The sequence below is a fragment of the Neolamprologus brichardi genome, chromosome 4 (genome assembly GCF_056152115.1).
Source record: "Neolamprologus brichardi isolate AB-2024 chromosome 4, ASM5615211v1, whole genome shotgun sequence".
Classification (NCBI taxonomy): domain Eukaryota; kingdom Metazoa; phylum Chordata; class Actinopteri; order Cichliformes; family Cichlidae; genus Neolamprologus; species Neolamprologus brichardi.
In genome coordinates this window covers 23,669,953-23,692,948 of record NC_142107.1, presented here as the reverse complement: position 1 = coordinate 23,692,948, position 22,996 = coordinate 23,669,953, and the positions used below count along the sequence as shown (strand labels likewise).

The following is a 22,996-nucleotide window of genomic DNA, read 5'->3' as shown; positions in this document are numbered from 1 at the left end:
GACGCGGAGGCTGAAGTAGACAAGTTTATTAATGATAATAATGAGGATGATGAGGATGATGATAATATTAATAATTAGTCATAATTATAATAACGTTAATGTCATAATAAATAGAACTCTTCATCTGAAGCACGTAAAGAGAAGCATACAGAAAGAGAAAAAACAAAAACACAAAGTTCAGAGTACAGAGCCAGAGGAGGGGGCGGGGACTTCTAGAGACATTTTTTTTTTTAACCTTTCAATATATCCATTTAATTTTTTAACATTTTTTTTTAAACTTTATTTAACTGGAACATTTACAAAAGGAGAAAGAGTTAGATTTTAAAAAATCCTTATAAATAAATTTCGTCATTATTAGAACAAAATACAAGATTTCAGGGGAGTCGGGATGTTTTTTTTTTCTTTTTTTCTTTTCCCCCTGAAAGGACAGCCGGGGGCGGGTGGGACGGGGGAGGGAAGGGAAGGCAAAGGTCATTATGTACAGAACACCAGGAATACAAAAGGGGACCGGTCAACTCACATACTAGAAGGCTGGGGGCGGGGCATGGGATGGTAGTAGTGGGGCGGGTGTGCTGGAGGCGGGGACAGGGCAGGGGGCTCTCAGAGGGGACATCCTGCTAGTGTCACAGCTCAAGCAGTTGTGCTCAGGAAGATCAGGACCAGTTTGTTATACTAAAGGCATCTGAAGGAAGGGAGGAAGGAAGGAAGGAAAGAAGGGAGGGTCACTTCAACCCCACCCCCACACACACACCCACCCCCGCTCCATCCCACTGTTAAGGCGCAGGCTGGAGTTTTAGACACAACAAATGGATGCAGATGTAAACTTGGAAGTTCAGACTTTGCACCAGCGGACAGAGACAAACAGCCACAGTTAAAACGACCCCAAAAAAAACCAAAAACATGAAACAAAAAAGTCCCTAAAAATTTTCATGTATCCTATAATCCAGACTTGACCACTGGAGAAAGAGACATTACAAACATCTAACTACTCAGATTACATCATTTAAAATGTAGTAGATACTTTTCATATTGACACGGATCAAAAGACTTTTTTTGTTGTTTTTTTTTAACTGTTCGAGCACAGCTCCCGTGAGGCTTGGCGAGCACGTTTAAAGGAAGCTTTGTTCACAGGAGCTGTTCTCAGTCAGAAAATGTGACGAGATAACTTCATGCAATGAAAGCTACTAGGACAGAATTCTACCCGTAAGCAGGATGAGCTCTATTCTTTACACGTACCAGCAAAAAGTTATAAAGGACAACATTTTCTCTCTCACTCCGTCTGTTTTTTTTCTTTTCAAGATAATTCAAAAGTTGGCCAAAAGTCATCTGTGAAGCTGTTTACACGCTCGAATGCTAAAGAGGAAGCGATGTACCCACGCTGTGTGCACACGTGTAGTGTCGTTGCTTTAATGGGCAGGAATGCAGGTGAAGATTACCTTGAAGCTGCGGCTCTAACGTGGTGTTCAGACCAAACATGAAACAGAGTTCACTTTGTGTGACTCTCATGAATGCGGTTGCTGGTTTTGGATCGTTTTGCAACCCCTAAATATTCACCCCAGCGACCGATGGGACGCCCGGTTCCAGAAACCAAACTCTTCCTTTTCCTCCCCTCGTATCTCCCGGATGCTCAGTCAGGGGAAGCAGCTGATCGGCTTTAACAGCACAGCTCGAAGTGAATTTCTCGCTGAAACCCCGCGGCTGTTTATTCGCCTCTATTTTCGCCTCACCCGGTGCAAATCGGTTTGAATTCGCACCTTTTGCATAGACTGTGTGTATCAAAATTGGTCTGAACACGTCATTAGATTTAGCGATGGTTTAGTGACATTTGCTCATCATAGTCATGTAAGTTGTCCAGTGTGACGTAAAAACTCTGTTTTCATTCTTTGTAAAACTTTTTTTTTTGTTTTGTTTTGTTTTTTTTTAGTACAAGGTAGAAAAAAAAGCGGGTCGGGTTAATTTCTAAATGGAGTCATCGCTCGGTTTTCCCAGCGGAGGGGCGCCGACGCCGTTTGCAGCACATGTAGCAGAGCAGCATCATGGAGTCGAGGCGTGTCTCTAGTCTAAGTTGCTAAAGTGTTTCTGAAATACATTGCTGGAATACTGAACGGTGACCACGTCGTTAGTTATTTGATATATCGCTCTAAAATACTGTGTACTTACATATCTATAAAAGAATACTGGCCCATATAAATCCTCATCAGAACGTCCCGCTGCCTAAACACTGGTGTGAGCGCCGGCCTCAAAAATCCAGCGGACTCTAAAGAGAATTGCACGAAATCCCGAACTACTCTTACTAAAACTACGACGACTACTGTGACTAATATTGTTCAGAGGAAAAACTAGAGAGACGGTTATACTGACTGTGACCCACTGTACTGTAAAAATTCAAGTTAGCAGTTAAGAACTGAAACCGTGGCAGCCTAATATATTACACGCGTCTGCATCGTCGCCCCGTAGAAATAGTATATATTGACCTCTGACATCAAATGCAATAAAATGAGCAGAGGTGCAGTGTAGTATCGTGAGTGTGTGCCAGATGTGTCTGCAGAGCTTCATTGTTGGCCAGAAACCGTTAAAATCCCAGCAGGGAGCCACGCTGTTGTCCTTGATTACCACGGAAACACACGCTATAGTTTGCTCTGACCTGAACCCACACACACACCTCTGCTGCCACAAATACTCACCAGAGCACCAAAGGTGGATTAATCAGCTGCTGGAAACAGTCCCTAAGTAATGCACTTCAGTTTGAGCAATGCTTACAAAAAGTATAGCGGCCAGCTGCTTCCTCGGTTTTAAAGGGGACTTATTTTAGCTTTATATCATATATGTGAGAGATTGCTGAAGCCTTCGTTTAATTAGGCGAACGTGTGTTGTTGTAATCCCTGTGAGCGTCGGATCTCCTTACACGGTCGTCTCGAGAATCTCCCCTCGCCTGAAGCTCTGGGAGCCAATCAGAACAAAAAGTAGGATTTTAAGACTAAAGGCGCCAAAACGGCGTAACGAGCCAGGATACGATCGATGCGAGTTTTTTAAATATGCGAATCACACATAATAGATTTGTCTTCACTATAAACCAAGAGACAGTCAAAGTGGAAGTGAGAAAAACAAGAAAAATCAGAAACAAAGTTACTTTTTTTTGTCTTGTGTTGAGATTTGCTGACAAAATTAAAATGCATAATAATACCAGTGTTATCCGTTTAGGTTTTATCAGCTAGGAGTCGACTAGAAGAAGTAGAGAAAAGTGCTGTCTACCCAGAATGTGCCTATCACACATGACATCAAGTGTTCTTGTTGCAGAATGCATAGATATTTCAGTGGACAAAATCCGAACGTCTGAACAAAACCTAAAGTTCGTTAAAAAACAAACGACAAACTGTGGCTCTTTATCGCTGCTGATCATGTAGTGACCATTTAGGTTTCCCCCCCTTTTTTCCTTTCAGAGAAGCTCTGCTTTCCACAAAGTTGCCATCGAAGTAAAACTCCAGCCTGCTCCTGCGTTGCTTCTGACCTACCGCCGGGCTGTTGTCCCGTAAGTAGGCCAGAGGAACCGCGTGACTCTCGGAAACAAACCTACAGGTATGAAGACGCTAAGCCTGCGTGTGATCGCTGCATGGGAGAACGAATGACCGACTTTACCCCAATTAGACTTCACGACAGTTAGTTGGCATGATATAGATACTCTGTAATATATGAGAAGCTGTCTACGGATGAACAGAGGTCGCGTGGGTAGGAGCCCTGATTTAGAACAAGTACTTTTTTTTTTTTAACCTGAAATAAGATGAAGTTAATCAAGAAGTGTGAGGTGAGATTTACTGTACAGGATATTAACAGTACACACTGTAGTTTTGTACAGGAAGTCAGGAGCTTAACCTAGTCTTACCCTCTTGTAACAACTCACACAAAACCACTACCAAGTAGTGTACCCTGAACTCTCAAACAAAGTTGTGCTTCACCCGAACCCGCTCGCCTCTGATAAAGTTTCTCCTCAGGGCCAGCAGGTTGTTTCCAATACGCAATAAAACCGCCCGCCCACCAGGGTCAGCGCCAGAACAGCGGCTCATAAACCGAGGCAGCTGCCGCAGGAAGCCGCGAGCCGGGCTTCGTCGGCGAGGCTCGTTACGCTAGCGGGAGAGCGAGCTCTACCTCGGCGGCGATGAGCGATTAAAATCTGGGTCACGTCAATACACGTCCGGGCTCCGCTGTCATCGCCGAGTCCCGCTGTCTCCTGATCAAAGAGCGCTGAGACTGTGTGTTCGAATCATGCTTTGGTTCAAGTAAGAAAAGAAAAATCAATATTCATAAACTTTTTATCCCACTAAACCTCGCGCTAATTAGCGAGTGCTGGAGCGCGGCCGGAATTAGCGCGCAGATGTGGTTCTTTTTGTGAAGTGTCTGAAAGTGGGATGTGGTGTTTTGCTCAGAGTGGGGCACAAAAAAAGAGGGAAAAAGCAGTTTGGGGAGTGTGTGTGTGTGTGTGTGTGAGATCCTGCCTGTGTTGTTAACCTGTGTGTGTTTGTGCACAGTATACATTAGCTTGTGTGGTAAACGTGGGATTCGGGGGCGATGTCGGGGGAGATCAGTTCACACTATCACCGTCACACTTTCAATCATATAACACATGATCACATGTTACAGTAAATATCAGGGACATATTTAGTGGGAGGGGTCTGATATCTATGTTGGGGGCCAGAGGCTTTCCTGCCCACCCCCTCTATTCCCTGACATCACCACAGCCCATATAATAGATATGTATATATATTTATATACAGAAAAAGAATACATACTTATTGGACACCCTAGACATTAAAGTACATTCAAAAACTGAACCAACATTCTTGATTTAACACGTTTACAGTGATTTTTCCTGATATAAAGAATTAAGGTTTCGCTTCCACCAAATTAAAACTTTTTTTTTTTCCTGTTTAAAACTTTCAGTGCTGCAAAAAAATACAAAAAACACACAAATAAATATTCTCAGAATACACGGACAAAGAAAAGTTGACATATTTCAGCCCTAGTTCCTCGATTACCGTTGGATGGGCACTACTGTATTTCTATATGTTTTATCTAGCGACATAAGTCTATATGCCTCAGGCTTGTGTTTTGGTTATGCACCTGCTGATGTAGTACGATGGGATTATTCGATTATAATTCAATTTGTTACATGGACGTCGATGAGTTATTCTCGTCAGGTGGAAACGTGCATCCTTGGTAGTCGTACGCACCTTGTCGTCGCGTTGGTCTGACAGTTCGTCCGTCGGTGCGGAGTGACGCAAAGGCTTGGGCTCGGAGTCTGGCAGGTGAGTAAAGTCGGCGACTTCCGCGCCGTGTTCTCTAACTAGTCCTTAGTCAGTGACCTCTGCTGGGGCGTGGAGAGGGGCAGACGGGGAGGCTCGGCTTTACACCGTCTCACCGTCCCGCCGTGGCTCACCCCCCCCACTCCCCAACGCTGTAAACCAGTGATGCTGCCCATTGGGGAGGGCGGGGATGCCCAATGGTGCTGCCGGGAGGAAGTGACATCACAACAGTATCCACGGGGGACGCTGCTAACGCTAGGCGCTGCAGGCCAGTGACACCGCAACAAGGAGGAAAGAGCGTCATCACCGGCCCGAGAAGGAAGGAAGGAAGGAAGGAAGGAGTTTTGGGGAGGTTGGAAGGAAGAAGGCGGAGCAGTGAGACCAGGAGGTTGACCTTTGACTCCACCCACAGGAAGTACAGCATAGAAAGTGCTTCTGCCTGGATGCCGAGCTCTCCCTGCCACCTTTTCTGTTTTGTTTTTGTTTTGTAACTTTTTTTTTTTTTTCTTCAAACACGACCTCGGCGACAGAGCAGTGTGCCACAGAGAGAGGAGGGGGGGCGGGGCTCCTCCCTCCTCCTTCCTGCATACCACAGAATCAGCATCAAGGGCCAACTGTTCATCTCCCTTACCAAAAAACATAAAAACAGATTTGTACATATATACTGCTTTATACACACTTTTTTTTTTTTTACCATTGTAAATCACAAAAGTATAGAAAAATAAAATGTTTTATAATAACGGGACACTTTTCATTCTCTCTCTGTCTTTTTCTACCCGGCAAAAAGGTGGTCCCTGGTGGAAACTGGCTCACTCCGTCTGTCAAGTTTGTGGCTGGTTTGACACCACTGCCGCGGCGCCACTTTGTACGCCTCCCGTCTTTCCTCGCCAGCCTCAGTAGAGGGACTCCTCCTTGTCTTCTTCTTCTTTTGTTATTTTCTTAAAGCTAGTTCTCCTCTCTTCGTTGTTTTCATCTGTGATGTCCATCAATACTGAGTACAGCTCTTCATTTTGTATTTACTAGAAACAGGGGAGAGAAGCGGGGAGACTGGTGAATATGCAGAAAGTTATGTTTCGGATAGACATGCATAATGAGAGTCAGTGTGCAGCAGCTCGGTGCAACTTTGTGCCTCTCTGAGTACGTTTTTTGGGGGCGAGGATCGTGTCGCCGACAGCATAGTTCTCTGAGAGAAACCAACACTGGTAAACATATGGAACAACGTATGGAGTAAACAACCCGCGCTCGCTTTAAAGCCCCCTCCGCCCCATCGGTGCAATGTACACTAAAAAAGTTAAGAAGTTGAGGCGTCGAAACCGCCAACAGGAGCTGCAGCGTCTACAACTCAACTGCGAAAAAGTTTGGGAGCTCGGCGTCATTCGCGTTTCATCGCGCTCTTGTAATGCAGCATAAAAGAAGCGGGAGTAGAGGTCTCACGCCTGCCAACACCAGAGCTACTGCTCTCCCCAGGATACAGATCAGAGCGAGCTGTAATCGCGAGTGGAGATCGGCAGTTTGGCAGCACAAAGTGAAAAGTCTCAGCGTGTAATGGGGCCGGATGGCAGCTGGGGAGAGAGGGGTGGAGGGGTGTGGGCGAGGCGAGTGTCCCGGGACCCTCGTCGTGACAGACGCTTCCTAATTCACAGTGATCTTCAGCAGCTCTGAGCTTCTGATGAAAAAATAAATAAATGAAAGAAGATGAGGCTTTAATTTCAGAATGGCTTTGTAGTGCGTCGCCCCGCCCAGTCCCCCCGCCATCTCCTAACCAGCAGAGACAAACAGTCAAACAAGTGGCGTGCTCAATCAGCCTCCACCCTGCATGCGCCCCCGCCCCAATCTAGCTCTTCCCAGAGAGGAACTGGCCCAAGCGTTTCCTCTCCTCTATATATTCTATACCTCGGCTTTACTGAGCGCTCGCTGGGGACCCGCCATACAAAAATATCCACATGCGGTCTTACGGCTCAGCGGGGAGGGAGCACAATAGCGCTGCAGCTGCATATAGGCCTCGCTGTCAGGCAGCCTGGAACTGGAAGGACTGCAGACACAAATATATTAATCACCCACGGATGTGAAGGATTCAGGGGAGGGGATGGTTCGGGCGTGAGAGCCTGTGCTGCTCTCACTCAGAGTTTGTGAAGTCTGCTTAACAGTGTGCGTGTTAGCTTTGAGCCCTGCGGACAGTTTGGGGTTTATTTCCTCAAGTTTTAATCTGTTTGTGCTGCCACCGTGCAGCGAAGGGGAGCGGACGCTAGTTTGGATGTTGCTGTAACGTTACACGGACGAAACAGTCGCGGGATCATCGTTAAGACAAAGGCAGAGTCGGTGAAGATCTTTAAACACTGTCACCACTACAGAAAGTAATCTTTGAGCTCTGAAACCCGCTCTTCGAAATCCGAGGTGTGTAATCACAGCTCAGAGGGGTTTGAAGCTTATTTATGCTGCTCGTCACTAACAGAAGTGAGGCTCTTATCCAAGTCAACACCTTCAGCTGCACGCAACCGCCTCCACGGCGTCATCAGGTAGCTAACCGACAGCGTCCATCCGTCGTGTTCTCCCCTCACAGTTTCTCCCTAACAGCATTGATGGTAGTGAAGGTCCTCAAAAACACCAAAGACTCGTCTGAGGTTAGAGATCTGCTGAAACCAGCTGTGTGGTGCAGCTTCTGAAGCTAATTTTGGCGGCCCGTCATAAGCAAACAAGTTGATGCAACGAGTCTGCAACCGACCTGATTGGCTCCCACGCAACCTTTTTCATCCGTTACCTCAGCGGTCCCCATCCTTTTTTGTGCCACGGACCCGCCTTTAAGGTGCGGCGGATAAATACAACAATATAATAATAAACGTGACTTCACTGTGTAATTATGTAACTTTATTAGCAGCGTCCAGCTAAAATGCGCCATGCATCCTCCTCTCTGCCCCTTAATGATCTGGTCGTTATGGTAACGCCTAAATATTCCTTTCAAAATAAGACACACAACTACAACACGGGAAACGACCCAGAGAAACAGTCGACACTAAAAACTCTAAAAACCATAAACTTCACACCCGAGCCCCACCCCAGGGATTGGGGACCACTGAGTCACCTGACCAAAACAACCAATCACAAGAGCTGATTCAGTCTAGCACCAACCTTTCAGTTTGTGGTGTTCATGGCCTTTAATTTTTGAGTTTATTGTGTTATTACAGCTTCAATATATTCATTTATTTTCCACGATTTATTATTAACCTTGTGCTCTAAGTTACCCATTTCCTGTTTGGATCATTTGAGCGTGATCAGATCAGTCTGTCAACCAACACAACTTATAATGACAGGAATACACGACAGTGGACGAGCAGTTACCTCAACTTAAATTATTAATAGTCTCATTTTTTTAAATCTTTTGTCTCCCCGCTGTTTGATTTTGTGCCACAAAGGAGCAAAACGGCAACTTTAAAAAAACTGAAATTACAAGTGTAAAAGTGCTACATGTAGCAATAAGTTGGGCTTATTCGACGCTTAAATCTCAATGAAGCGAAGACGAAGAAAAGATCTGTACTGACTATTTTTGTTAACTGACTTCAGTTGGTGGGAAATTTAAACTGTGGTGAGAAAGTCTTAGATTGACAACAGCAACAACAACATCCATGTGTGAAGGCAGACATGATGATCATATAACTGCTTTATTCTGACACTCAGAAAACAATCAGAGGTTACTTATATATATGTCACATATTGACAACAAAAGAATTCATGAATAAAGAAAAGGCTCATAATAGTATACTTTTAGCTATGAAATTAACCCAAAAGAAAATTACTTTACACCTTTCAGACAATATATTTTCATTATAAAGAGAACATAGAATTCAAGAACAAGTTCAGCTGAATTGAAAATACACAGATGACCCCACTTCATATAGGAATACATATAAAACAGTTACTCAGAGAATTGTGATATAGTGTGTGTGTGTGTGTGTGTGTATGTATATACATTTAAATGTATTTACAAGTACAGTAACTTTTTTGCTTGGTTTTCTTTTGTACAAATATTTTAGGTGGATTAATAAATTCACCTGCCAGCTTATCAGGGCTTAGTGAATACCTATAAATATAAACGATGGATGAAGAGTATTTTCAGCTGATATGTAAACATATATACTACTATTAATAAGTACCAACACATATTTGGATCAATTAGAGGTCTAGTTGCATATTAAGCTGGTTGTGGAATACAACTAAAGCAAACAAACCCAAAAATATTAAAGTGTTTGTATAATAAATTCACATTTAAGTTACCTTTGACTTACATAAGCATAATAAAAACGGCTCAGACCTCTACAATACTGACTGCCAGTTATTAATGTTATATCTTAACATTTAAGCCTTGATAAGCTGACACTGAAACGGTTAAACAATGCTTATTTTAACTTTTTCTGTAAACTGTTGACAAACCCGTGCAGACTGATAGGAGCAAGTCCAGATGACAGTACTCAAAGTTGTCCCCGGAATAACGTGACGGAGGGAAAAAGTGGATGTGCATCCCCAAATAAATCTCCATGTTCCCTTATTTGGACTGCACGTGCTCATGCTAATGCTTTGGCAAAGCCTACATATATTATATTTTTACAAATGATTAAAATCACTGAAACAAAGTTCAACTTACAGCGTAAATGTTGATTTTAGATGAATCTGTATCCAGTTTTATATAAAATGTGATCATTAATTCGTCTCAAACTCGTGGCCCGAGGGCCACTTGGAGCCCACGACACCCCTACTTATCAAGGCCGTATGTTAACATGAAGAAATATGTAATTTGATCCTTGAAGTTACTTTTTTGTTGGGAGGATTTGTTTGTTGTTAAGTGCAATGTTAAAAAAAAAGATTTAATATGAAGGCAACATTGGCAGAGAGTCACAAACTAATGTGGACACTTATATCTGAATTTTTATTTTAAGTGATAGCAGAAGTGCTGCCATGTGTGTGGCCAGAGAGGACCAAGGTGTTTATTTGGTAGTTCAATGAAAGGCTTCAGTTATTTAGGAATGAGGGAAAAACTGTGTTCATGATTGCAGTTTTGTCTTGTTATAAAGTATCTGAAATTAAAAGTTCTTGTTTCTTTTTGTACTACTTGGTCCTCCAGTGAGATCCAGGCTACGTCCACACGTACCCGGGTATTTTTCTATGCATTTGCACCTTTCGTCCACACGTAAACAGCGTTTTTGGTCATTTGGTCATGATTTTTAAAAACTCCGGCCAGGGTGGATATTTTCTAAAACTCAGTTTTTGCATTTACGTGTGGACGAGAAAAACGGAGAAAACGCGGCGACAAAGATGTGCGCCTTTTTTGACGTCACACTGTGCGCCACGTTATTGTTTCGGTGAAATGAATTTCTACAATACTGTTACTGTTAATTGTTCTCTCTGCAGTGTTTAAATGCTTACATATACACACACAGTTACTGTCCCTCCACACATACGACTCGGTTCTGCTTCTATGCCCCAGCTTTGTTTACTTTTTCCCACCGAGGCTTCTAGACTTCTGATTGGCCAACACTTCTACACGGTTAGGAATGTAGCGCCACATGTTGCTTTGGCATGTTCCTAGCAGCGTTTTCATTCATTTCTGCCTTTAAGTGTGGACGGGATTATTTTTTAAAACGAAAACGGAAAATCTCCGTTTTCAAAAATACCCGTGTACGTGTGGACGTAGCCTTAGTATCAGCAGTGGCCCACAGCTCATACAAGTTTGAGACCCCTGCATTAAAACAACAGAATCTGTCGTTTCTTAAAAATATATTGTTTATGTTTGTAAACTCTGATCATTTATAGTTTTGTAGCATAAAAGTAGTTCTTCCTCTGCACAGTTGATAAATTCTTCTGAGAGCGTAGTTTGTGGTAGAGCTGTGATCTCCAAGTTGATTGGTTAATAATCTATGGTTTGGACAAATTTGAGGTAATTTCTACCTTAACACAGAATACCTTTTGACACTGTTCTGACAGTGATCAAGCTTCACTTTCAGCCAGTTTTCATGTACAATCACTGTCTGTCAAAGCATTAGCATGTGCACCCGCTCTGCTCAGGAAATTGGACGTCCAAACATCCTTCATGAGGTAAAATAAATGCTGGAGCATGATCAGATCGTCATTTTTTCATTGCCACTGAATCTTTTATGAGGTCAGAGCGTCTGTGTCGTCATGTTATTACAGGGACCGTAAGAGTGAAGTCATGCAAAACTGTTAGCTTACTGCAAACTACAGTGTTTTAGCGAACTGCCTTCACTCCCCCGTCTCTCTCCTCCCTCACACTCTCAAACATTCTAATGCATATATATGTATATATATATATATATCACATAGGCACACACATTCAGCTCTAAAAAAGAAACAAATCGATTTCATTCCAGTCTAATAGTGGTCGCTAACTGAACGCCCACACGTGTACTCTGCTGCAGAGTTTATGTGAGAAACTCCTACAAATGTACAATCAGTTCTCCCGTTTGAAAATGGTAAAAATAATATTCAAAGTTCGTTCTATAAAAAACCCCAAACGGTGCGGCGCGTACGTACTAGCATACAAAAGGAAGAATAATGTTTGTTTACCTACGTAAAGACTTTTCTTTTACTTATGAGATAATGGGCGTTTTTTTCTTTTTTTGATATACAACATTACTCTATATCGTTTTAACATCTCGACTAAACATAACTAGCTGTATATGATACTTTTTTTATAAATATATTACATCTCAGAAAGAAAAAAAGGAAAACAAATAAAGTGCAACAAACAGTTTTTTTTTTTAAGACCACAACACTTTGAGTGTGAGTACATAGAAATTAAATATTATTGGCAAAAGCTTTCAGTTGCATTTCCGTAGCTGCGCTTAAATCTCGACAGCTAACAGCGGCTACACAGAGTTTCTTTTAAATCCACCTCACGCAGCACAAAGTTGTAATAGAAGCCAATGCAATGACCGCATGTTGACGGAGAGGCGAGTAAGTCTGCACTCTACACACATTTACATTGTGTCTTCTAACTCCTGGGTGCTCTCATATATAATATCTTCCTGGACTTGTGTGTGTATACAGTGTAAAACGTGTTATACAGTATATGTCTTAATATATATATAATACAGTAGTTTTAGTAAAGAACAACAGTACAGTCTTTATTTTATCATCATGGGGTCTCTGCTTAAAGAAAAAACTGAAAAATTAGCTCTTCCGAAACCTGCTGGTTGTGTTAGAAAGGAAACTGTCCTGCCGGCTGAGACGTGAGTAGCACTGTATTCTAGTTTGTGAGTTTCAGTTAGCTCATCCTGAGGTAAAACATTTTGTGCAATGCTTAAAAAAGAGAGCGGTGACTTGTAGAAGAACAGCCCTCTGTCAGGGTTAACCCACCTCAGTGCTGTGTCATTCCCGTGTGTGTGTGTGACGGATGTGTGGGGTTAGCGTAAACCTTGTGTACAGATCACCCCCCCCGTGTTGTATTAGTGAGAATATGCAACCGTGTCTTCTGCAAACTCGCTTCACATGCGACTATTCTGCATTTAACAATGGCGTTTTGGGGAAACGTACACTGCAGACACACAGAAACCGCTGCACAATGTTATGCTAATTCTTGATTAACCGATTTACCCATTTAGTCAGTGAAGTGTGAAGAAGAAATTGTTCGCGGGGCTTATCGTGACTTCCCAGAGCTGAAAGCGATGGCTTCAAATTGTCTAGTTTGCTCAACCAAAAAAGCCAAAACAAAAGATGCTCGGTTTACAATAAGACGCAGCAGCGCAGCCTCGCTTTTGAAAAGCTGGGAGCATTACTTTGTCTGTCAGTAGACTAATCAATTATTTGACTAATCCTGCACATCAGACATGTAATAAATTCCACTGCAGGTTTTTGGCTCATATGACAAACATGATATTTAAAAATTAAATCTCTACATCGTGTTTCCAGCGCACGTACGATATCGTTATGGATTCCCTGCACTCGTGTTTCAAGTGTAATTAATTTACCCAAAACAAACAAAAGTTCAAGATGAGCTTTACTGACACTATAATAATTATTTATTTTTCTTTATAAACATCGTTACTTTAAGACTGAGGCCAAATATTTCAATTCATTTTCTTTCCGCGCAGCTCGCGTTTCAAACGTGTTGCAGAGTGCCCTCTAGTGGACAAACCTGGTCACAGCGTGTTACTCTCATTGCTTTTAAATGTTTTTTTTTAAAATCCGACATTTGCCTGATGGTAAATCGGCTGGATTTTAATGCAAATTCTAGATTCCCATATTCCAGTGCCTGGTCCCTTTATCCTTTCGAGCAGGTGTTCCCAAACTTTGGAATTCTGAGGATCGCAGTTTTTTGGCGCTGTTTCATTTCTTTTTGCTGGTTTGTAGTTGTTTTTTAATGACTTGTGTTAAAACCAGTGCAGAGTAGGGTTTGGTCTGCTTCGATGGCTACAGCGACACAAACTGTGCGCCTCAGAAATGTGTTGATGCGACGCTACAAAAACTAAGTACATTCATGAGCTGAGCTCCAACAACTTTGCAGATAAAGTTCTGTTTATGTGTCGTCAGAAGAACTTTTCAGCCAATTCAGAACTTTTGTATAACGTCTCCTGCGGTTCTGGAGGGGGCGGTGTAAAGCAGAAGAACTAATTTTATCTCGCCTGGGAGAAAAAAAATCACTGGAACAGGATCTAATAAAAGACAACTATCCCTTAAAGTAATTTAAGGCGGCTTAAAGCACATGTTTCATGGTCCTATCAAATTTCTAAAAATACCAGTGAGCATGAGATAAGATGCGAACACAGGCCGCCGGTGGGAAATGCAAATGCTCATCCCCATATTTACATTCAGCTGTACTTATATGAATCGCTGCACATCAACACAGCCGGTGTCACATTTCCCCCAAAACACAGCAGCTAATGCAGAACAGTTGCATATGAATGCACGGTGCTTTGCAAGAGACCGGGCTGGCGTATGAGCGTTGTGAGTTCAAGACAGAAATCTGACCTTCATGACCCTTTACTCTGCATGCTGTCATACCACATAATACAGCTTGTAAGGCTCCACTGCAAGTGCACAACAGTAGGACACTCCAATGTTTGAGGAAAAAAAAAAGAAAGCAATCAGAGCAGTGCTGTCTTTGAACTAAGAATTACCGAGGCATGCTCGTCAGCATTAAGACTGAGTTCTGTACTTCTGCGTGCTGGATGCAAAGATTCGATGATAAAAGCTGGGAAATGGGATGGATCAGTGTTCACCATCAACCTGATTTCTTTTTGTTGTGCGTACACACACACACACGTATATATGTATATAGGATAGAAATGCCCCAGTATATTCTTAGTCAGATGACAGCAGCTGCATATACACACCTCTGAGCATGCACCATGCGTGCTGCAGTAGGCTCACATTGGTTATGGTGACACAGCACCCATATACAGCAGTCAAGATAATGCACATGTGCATAAAACTTTCCAAAAGAAAACCAAAAGCACAAAATGAATACGAAACAAGAGCAGACCAATGATGACATCAAAAAGGTTGTTGTAGAAATATCTGCTTGCGAGTGTCAGGGGAGGGGCTCAGCATGTGGACCTGGAAGCTTTTAGTTAGATTTAACTCTCCGCCAAGGACTGGGTGTTCGCTCGTTTTGTGTTTGTCTTTGTATTTTATTTTTTTAAAGAGAGGATTTTTTTTTTTCGTTTGTTTGTTGTGGGTAATGTCTCTGTCTTTTCTCGCTTTTTTCTTTCTTTTAGTAGGGAGTGAAGCGACTGTACCCTCCTCTGTATAGGCTAGCCTGCAACATCAAAGATGAAAAAGTACCAATCAGTATTCAGGTGACAGCTAGAGTCGGTTTCTCTTTCTCCACAAATTTCCTTCCTTTTAACTTATTGAGTTTTTATATCGGAATAAGTTTTTCGATACGTATAATCTCGACACAGATTGAGAGTTTGAGACACTGAAGCCAATAACGGGCTTTGGTGAATAAATTCCCTGATTGCATACAATCCGAGTGTGTGTTAGGAACGGGAGGTAAAGTGGATTGTTGGATTCGGAGCTTAACTGGTGCAATTCATACAGAGGAAATTGTTTATATGCATGTAGATAGAGCACTTTCTTGAACGGCGAATACATTTTGATTTCATTACGCTTAGAAATAAATTGAAAAACAGAGATTTTTTGTCCTTTTACTTGAGGAAAACGATTCCTTTTACGGCCGTAACAATATCAGAGATTGGACTAGAGCAGAATAACTTCTGAGAGGTTTAATCACAGCTCCTTTTCAAGTCTGGCAGAGGTGTCTGCACCTTTCTGGAGGGCCAAACCACCACAGGATATTAGCCCTTAGATTTAGCACCATGCTCAAGATATCTAGGGCAGACACACATAGAGCATGCAAGTGGGCCTATGCATGCACACCTGCACATGCACGCACACACACGCAGTCCTTCTCATCTTTCGGTGGCTCTGCTGCAATTAGAAATTCAGGCAAACTCCAAAGGCTACCGAATGTCTTCAAAGGCTAATTTTGCCTAATTTCGCGGAGCCCTCTTGCTTGTACAAAACTTTCATCCGTACGAGATGCTTCTGTAAGCTGGAAACGAGTAAAGAGAATTTCCAACCTCAACCTCAGAGGAACTAATTATTGTATAGCTTTTAAATGCAAAAATGACTCCTCGCTGCTGGAGAACCATTAATCAAATATGATTAAAGAATTAGGAACCAAACTGGTCTTTTCTCTTTAGCTTAGGAGTTTATTAGATGTTGGCCTCAGCACAGCCTGCATCCCAGTAGCCTCGCCATTTGTTCAGCGCCCCGTGAACCCACGAGCACACACACACACACACACACAAACAAGCCTGCGTTAGCTCCCTGAGCTCCCAACACACACCACGTTAGATATTTTTTAGGGTTCAGATTCTGACTTCTACATTCGCTGAGAGGACGATTAAAGTGTCAGAGGAATGGAAGGAAATTTGGAGGGAAGAGAAGAAAGAATAAAAAACATTCAAGCACATTTTTTAATTAAGTAAATGAAGAGGAAAAAGAAATGTCTTAATTAATGAAAGCTTTTAGCTAGCAGCTGCACCGGGGAACTGTACGCTTCTTTTTTTAAAGTTGTTGAAAAATCGCATGCATGCTGTAATGATGAATTTGAGTCATTTCTCAAGCTGAGAACACGCCACCGATCAAGCTTGTGGGCAGGAGAGGAGGGTGAGACAACTCCCTCCCTCAGTCTCGCTCTCTCTTTTATGTCCCACGGCACACTGCTGCATGCGTTTGATGGGCTTTAACTCTAGGTTTGGTCTGCGAGCCCGGCCCTGACCCCCTCCTCATCATCATCCTCCTCGCCGTCGTAAAACAAAACCAAAGAGGAACTCTCAGTTTCGTAAAAAATCCTCGTTTGTTTATCGTCACTTTTCATCTTTGATGTTACAGTAGCTGCAAAAGCTAGCTAAAAACAGACATTAACAGTTCGACCTCATCTTTTCGGGTTCGGTTTGACTGAATGGGGGGAGGGGGGAACAAAAAGAAGATGATCTGTCGCACTCGGGAGCAAGTTGAGCGATGTAGGATGAAAACAAAGCTGGGAAATGTATCTGTTATGTAACATGTAAAGCTCGTGTTGAGAGAAAAGACTGCAGTGATCACTCATTCTCATGTCAGGAGGAACTTGTGTCAGATCAATAGTGCAGGAGGTGAGCTTGCGTGGCGTAGCAGAAGTTTATTGCACTTTATATCTGAGCCAATTTCCACATGCCAGGGCTTCACAGTACTGCTCAGTACTGCCCACTAGGGTGTGCCAGATAGCATGACAAAAACCCGAATCGATTAATGAACAACACGTAAATAAAAACCAGCGACGAGTGAAGTCTCTGGTCTTTATTTTGGAGAGTGTGTGTGTGTGCTGTAGCCTGTGTCATGGAGGGTGCAGACAGGAACAGGCGGTGCTCTCATAGACTTACCATGGTCCCCACACTGTATGTGGCTGCAGGGCCAATCGTGTGGTGATAAGGGTCTGCTGTTGCATAGACTCTGCCATAGCTGCACAACAGGGGACAGAGAACGCGGTCATTGATCTATCATTGACGAGGAGAGAAGAACATTTATGCATGCTTGTTTAATGCTCAACCCCTCAAGTAAACCCTTTCAAGTCTCTAACGCAATCAATTATTTCCCTCCCCGGCCTCCTGGGCTTCCTGCTTTATACAAGGTGGTTCAAAAAGGGGAGTTCAAAGGTTGGTGAATTATACTTGTCTTTTCATTGTCATCTTGATTAGCTGGATAGAATAGGTAATGAGCGGAGGGAGGCAGAAGAAGAAGGATGCAGAGGAGAGTTGGTGCTGGAGGGCTCGCTCTCTCACCCTGCTCTTGTTTACCGAGGCTGCACACTGGGCTCACGCCCCTGTCTTTTCATTGTTGCTGGTTTGGAACTAATCCTTCCAATTTCCTTCTGAGACAGGACAAGATGTGTGCGCTTTATTTATTTATTTATTCGACTTCACATATTCCTCTATTTACTTTCTTTTTTTTTTTTTTTTTAGCTCTTGCTTGCAAATGAGGGTCTGCAAGGAGCAGATAAGGCACACCCAGCCAAGGACTGAGGGCACCAAATCAACCAGGAATTAAAAAAAAAAAAGGAGTGGAGAGAGGAGGAAATTCTCCTAAAGGAGACAACAAGACGTACGACGTTCACGGCTTTCGTACGAGATGCGTTGAGTTATATAAGATCTATTTTGGCGCGGCCCATTCGAGTCCGTCGGCACCCAAGGTCAGCGAGCGGGACGTGAAATCGGAAAGGCTGGCTCGGCTCCTTGGGGAGGAGGCCCGTGCTGTGAGATGGTCAGGGGAAGTCTCCGTGGTCCTCTTATCTTCAGTGAGCACTGAACCCCACAGGCCCTCTAAGGCTAATACATCTCCAAAATGACTCTCACCAGAGTGGCGCCGCTGACGAACAGCAGGTCAAACCACCCTGCGCAATGTCACCGACTGGAAGCTACAACGTGCCTGTGAAGGCCTCTTTGATTCATCAGCCTCGCCTGTACCAACTCTCTTTAGTTACTTAAAGGGCTTTGGTAATGCAGCCTGTGAGCGGTGTGGGCTTTTCGGATAATAAATGTTTCATATTTTGCAGGGTTTCACACGCCTTCCTCAATCCCGGCGACCTCTTTTTTTATGATTGGCTGACGGCTCCACGGTAAAGTCTGATAAGGTACGGCTGAGACAACACCGGCAAACCCTTATTGATCCAGTGGGCATGACCGCTTATTCAAAAGGAAACAAACAGACAAAGCAAAACAAACAACTTGGGGCGAATTATATTAAATCTCAGAGAAACGTATAGGCAAGAGAAACACGAATTAAATCACTCGGAGAGGAAAAAAAGCCGCTGTCCAATTTCTGCTCTCGCGGAGCGCGGCTGCTCATAATTCGAACCGCGGCGAGGCCTGATAAATCTTACATTATCGATATGATCTTCAGGCTCTCAGGCAGGGTGTACGTTATCACAAGTGACATGCTCAATCCTTCCCAGATTAGATTCCCAAACCGGCCCACATCCCGGCTGACAACGGCTTTCGGGGCCGAAATGAATCAGCGACGCCTCCTCGAACAGAGCACACCTGAACCAGAGTGACATCACTCAGAAGTGATAGAGTTCCCGCTGGTCCATCTCTGCCTCTCTCCGTCTCCCCACCTCCCCTCCGCAGACCCGAGGCCATTAATAAATACCGCAGTGATATACCCACTCTCCCCTCACAAGCGGGGAGTCACGACATATATCACTGCTTTTCTCATCGAGTCCAACAAGGTTAGTCTTTTTTTCCCCGCGCGTGTGTGCTCTTTAGCTCCGAGCTAAAAAGAATATAGCGGTTTGCCTAATAGATAAGATAACTCGAGAGGAAGAAACCCAAAATAACCCTCCACAGAATATTGTAAAATGCTGCCGGAGCAGCCCCCATTCATCACAGGCGCTCTCCTACCATCACGTCTCCTGTAGATATGATCATTTTTGGTGGGAAAACACTAATTATTTAAAGCTGAAGCTCACCCTTTGCTACTCCGACACAGCGATGGCTGCATTTATGAGATTTATGAGGACATATTTAGAGGCGCACTCCCTTTTTCCTTCTCCCAGTAATTTCCCCTGTTTCACAGCCTGTGGGATCAACTTGTTGCTTTAAATCAAAAGTTCTCGGGAGCCGAGTCGGACACATCGGAAACATGTCCGTTTTTTTTAATTCAGCATTTTCTCAACAGCTGCTCGTGGAGAAAAATGCTCTGCAATGCATTTCTGTTTCTTTAAGCACTTGAGAAGTGAATGCTAACGATGGCTGAAGTCAGCCTTGTCTTATGGAATTATGGGAAACACGCAAAATAGCCTCAATATTCCCAGTTACAGCCAATAGACTATGTGCACGTTAGCATATGCTACTTCCGGTGTCCTATTCGCGCCCTGTTTACGGTCCAAAACAAGTAAAGCAAATGAATGAATCAAGCGGCGATTTACATTTCTATAGATGTCTTGGGCATTTATCCAATATATCTGTAAATGATGGTCATCGACTTGTCGATATTTTTTCCCGCGCCTCAGAGCAAAAGAGAAAATGGATTCAAATGTTATATTTCTCAGCTGTCCCTCGTTTATCGCGGGTGTTATGTTCTAAAAATAACCAGCAATAGGTGAAATCAAGTAGCCAATTTTATTTTTTGATGGTGCAAAACGTTTCGTGGACGTCGTGGACCTACAGCACTGCACTTCAGAGTCACACTGCTAGCATCGATGCAGCGATTCTGTGCTGTACAGGAGAGACGTCACGGAGGAGATCGTCTGCAGCGATCAGGAAAAACAATAAGCATGCAAACTTGCACTAAAAAATCTGGGAAACAGCGAGGTGAAAGGTGAACCGCGTTATAGCGAGGGACCACTGTAATTTTGAAGCTAAGTCACAACATACCCTTCGTACATACTAATGTATAGAAACCGTTACCAGCAATCATTCATTTTTTGTGTGGCTTTTTTCACGGTTTGTTAACATGCTGTGTAGGTGTGTACTTGACTAGCTGATCTGACATAACGGGGGAAACATCTGGTTTGACTATTCTTCACCTGTAGTTTGAATGCTGAACATTTGCCTGTTTAAATCATGAGACCAGTCACTATACAGAGATGTGCTTCTGAATGTGGACGATTCTGCTGCAGTGATGCAGTTCTGCTTGTGTTGAGTGATGTAAACAACTTATCGATCTAAACTCTTTAAACGTCAAAATTGATCATTAGATTTTTTATGACACAACAGTGGTGAGTGTTCCCACCTTCTGCTCTTTGTAAATTAACGCTATCTTTCTGTTTTCGAGTTTTGGAGGATATCTTGACCGCAAAGTAAAGCTACCGTAAATGTACAACCCTACATCCGGTCTCAAACCAGGAAGTTAGCATTTTCTCGTGCACAGGGTCAATTAATTAATGACTTTATGGAGATTTTTGTCTTTAAAACCCCTCAAATTACATATAAGAGAATCAGTCTGAGACAATCTGAGACCCTCACCTGTCACTGTAAGCAGCGGTGGTGGTGGGTTGGGCAAATCTGTATGCTGCATAGCCACCCTGTAAAAGAACAAAAAAAATACCACCATATTTAATCAGTGATTACCTGTGCAGACAAAGGTTAGCTCTCAAAGACACAAGAAAACAACCACTCGCACACACACAGCCTCAAATTGCCTTAATGGTTAAATGTCACCACGCAGTAGTTTGCTCATCTGCTCACGCTCCCCGACTGCAGCCTCCCCGTGAGACACCAGAGGGTGCTGTTTGATATATGGTGTGTTAGGCAGGTGGTGGCAACAAGAGAATGAATGATGTTCTGAGAGGCGGCGCGTTTAGGGGGAGCAAGTCATTGTCGCACCGGAGGCTCATCCGAAGCGCAGCAACGGAGGCGACGTGAGCCAAATCCCCACATTCAGCCCATTTTTAGATCGAGGGCGCGCCACTGCTCCGTAATTGAAGATCTCCCCCCTTTTTCTCCCTTATACATGACCCCCCCGGCTCACAAAAGAAGTAAGAAGGCAGAAGACGGTCGGACCATTGGGGAGTCAGGACCGCTGTATTCATTTGCCAGAATGGGGAAGGAATTAAAGACCTCATTGTGGAGTGCTGCTATTACTCTCTTTGAAAAATGAAGCTGTTCTCCCACTGTTTTTCTATTAGTGCCAGTGGAGTGTGTGCCCATCTGTGTCCATACGGTGGATAGGTGGCTTTTAATAATGCATGTTTTCATTTATTTTTAAACTCAAGGGGGGGGTGTCCGATGCAGAGCGACATCGCAAAGTAACGGTGAGTCGGCCGAGGTCGTGGGTGCAAGCGAAATCGGGGCCACGGCGATCGAATTCCGCTCCTTGATGTTTACCGAGGGGACAGGAAGTCACAGCGATTGAAGCGGATGACTTCCTGTGGGACGGTCATGCCTTGGGAATGTGTTGATTACAGCAACAGCCTGAACAAACACGGGACAATAAATCACTCTCCCACATTGTCAAATCCTGCACGCGGCCGCGCAGCACATTTTTTATTTTGTCATGGGGAATATGTGGGTGTGCATTCATGTATGTGCGTGTCTATGCGTGCATATGCATTAGCGCATGCCACGTATGTGCATTTATATGTGCATGCATTCGTTTCCCCCCCTTCTGCTAATACATTAGCAGAAGCCTTGACAGAACAGCTGGCTGCTTTTGACAGCACGCCAGTGTCCACTGAATGATTGTATAGGACACTGAGGGCTGTGGGACGGCTCCCTCTTGGTCACTCGAGACCTTCACATACTCTCAGCCAGTCTGAAGCAATGCAGTGGCCATTGCCAAAACTAATGGCAGTAAAGCACCAGGGGCCGGCCTGACGGTTTGAGTGATGGACCGACCTGGCCGGGCCTCGGTCAGGGGACATAGCTGTGTAGGACTTAGCTGGAGGTGGCTAAATGAGCGTGAGAGACAAACAACATCGCTCAGAGCGCAGCCCGGGTTTCTTCCACAGTGGTGGGTGTCCCTACAACAAAAGCCGGTGAAATACGGCCCTATCGTGCGGGCTGGTGTGTAAGTCATAGATCACTTGGGTTTAGCATTTCATTCCCAGACACCGGTCTTTGTCAGGGTGAAAGTGAGAAGGAACTGTCATTGCTGCTGCTGCACAGACAGTCATCTCACTGCGGTGGGAAAAAAAAATCAAAGGGACAAATTACATTCCTCGCAAACGTTTGGACTCGTGTCAAAGTGGGGCAGCGTGGTAATTTCAGCATTATCTCCACAGAGTCCACGCTCTTCTCTGTCAAGGGCGAGGTGCAGCAGGGCCGGCCCCCGATGTGACCCTGCCTGCACGGACAGCTCCAGAGGGACAGTTAATCCCTTTATCTGCAGCTTCTCTTATCTCCCACTTGCTGATGGCTGGGAGGAACCGGCTCCACTCAGGCCTGCGCAGACCCCCTGGGGCAAGCAGGGGATATCCCAGCCAAACCCTCGGAGTGAATGCAAAAACATCAGAGAGGTAACAAGAAGAAAGAAAGCTGGCGGGGGGGACTTAAAAACCTCCAGACAAATCTAAAGGAATAAATGACCTAACTTGACACGGGACACTGAGTCAGGGTCTGCCTCTTTGCCAAAGTCTGAGATCATAGGAAGAAAAGAGGGAGAGGAGGGAGGAGCTGAGGGGGTTTTAAATTTTGTTGTTGAGTTTC

At 43.9% G+C, this 22,996-nt stretch overlaps 1 protein-coding gene across 11 annotated transcripts in view; it reads right to left on the bottom strand.

The window, feature by feature from the left end:
• Positions 1-15: 15 nt before the first annotated feature.
• The window catches only part of rbfox3b (RNA binding fox-1 homolog 3b), a 448,440-nt gene continuing 425,459 nt past the window's right edge, over positions 16-22,996 (bottom strand). For 6 of the 11 annotated variants that reach the window (XM_035912565.2, XM_035912571.2, XM_035912566.2 and 3 more), the window contains 3 exons: positions 20,816-20,874; positions 17,234-17,312; positions 8,785-15,063 (listed from right to left, as the gene is read on the bottom strand). In XM_035912565.2, the coding sequence (XP_035768458.1) occupies positions 15,019-15,063; positions 17,234-17,312; positions 20,816-20,874 (183 nt within the window). In that variant the 3' untranslated portion in view covers positions 8,785-15,018. Of the gene's footprint in view, positions 6,317-8,782; positions 15,064-17,233; positions 17,313-20,815; positions 20,875-22,996 lie in introns of those variants that run through there. The other 5 variants (XM_035912576.2, XM_035912572.2, XM_087840096.1 and 2 more) reach the window with 4 other exon arrangements.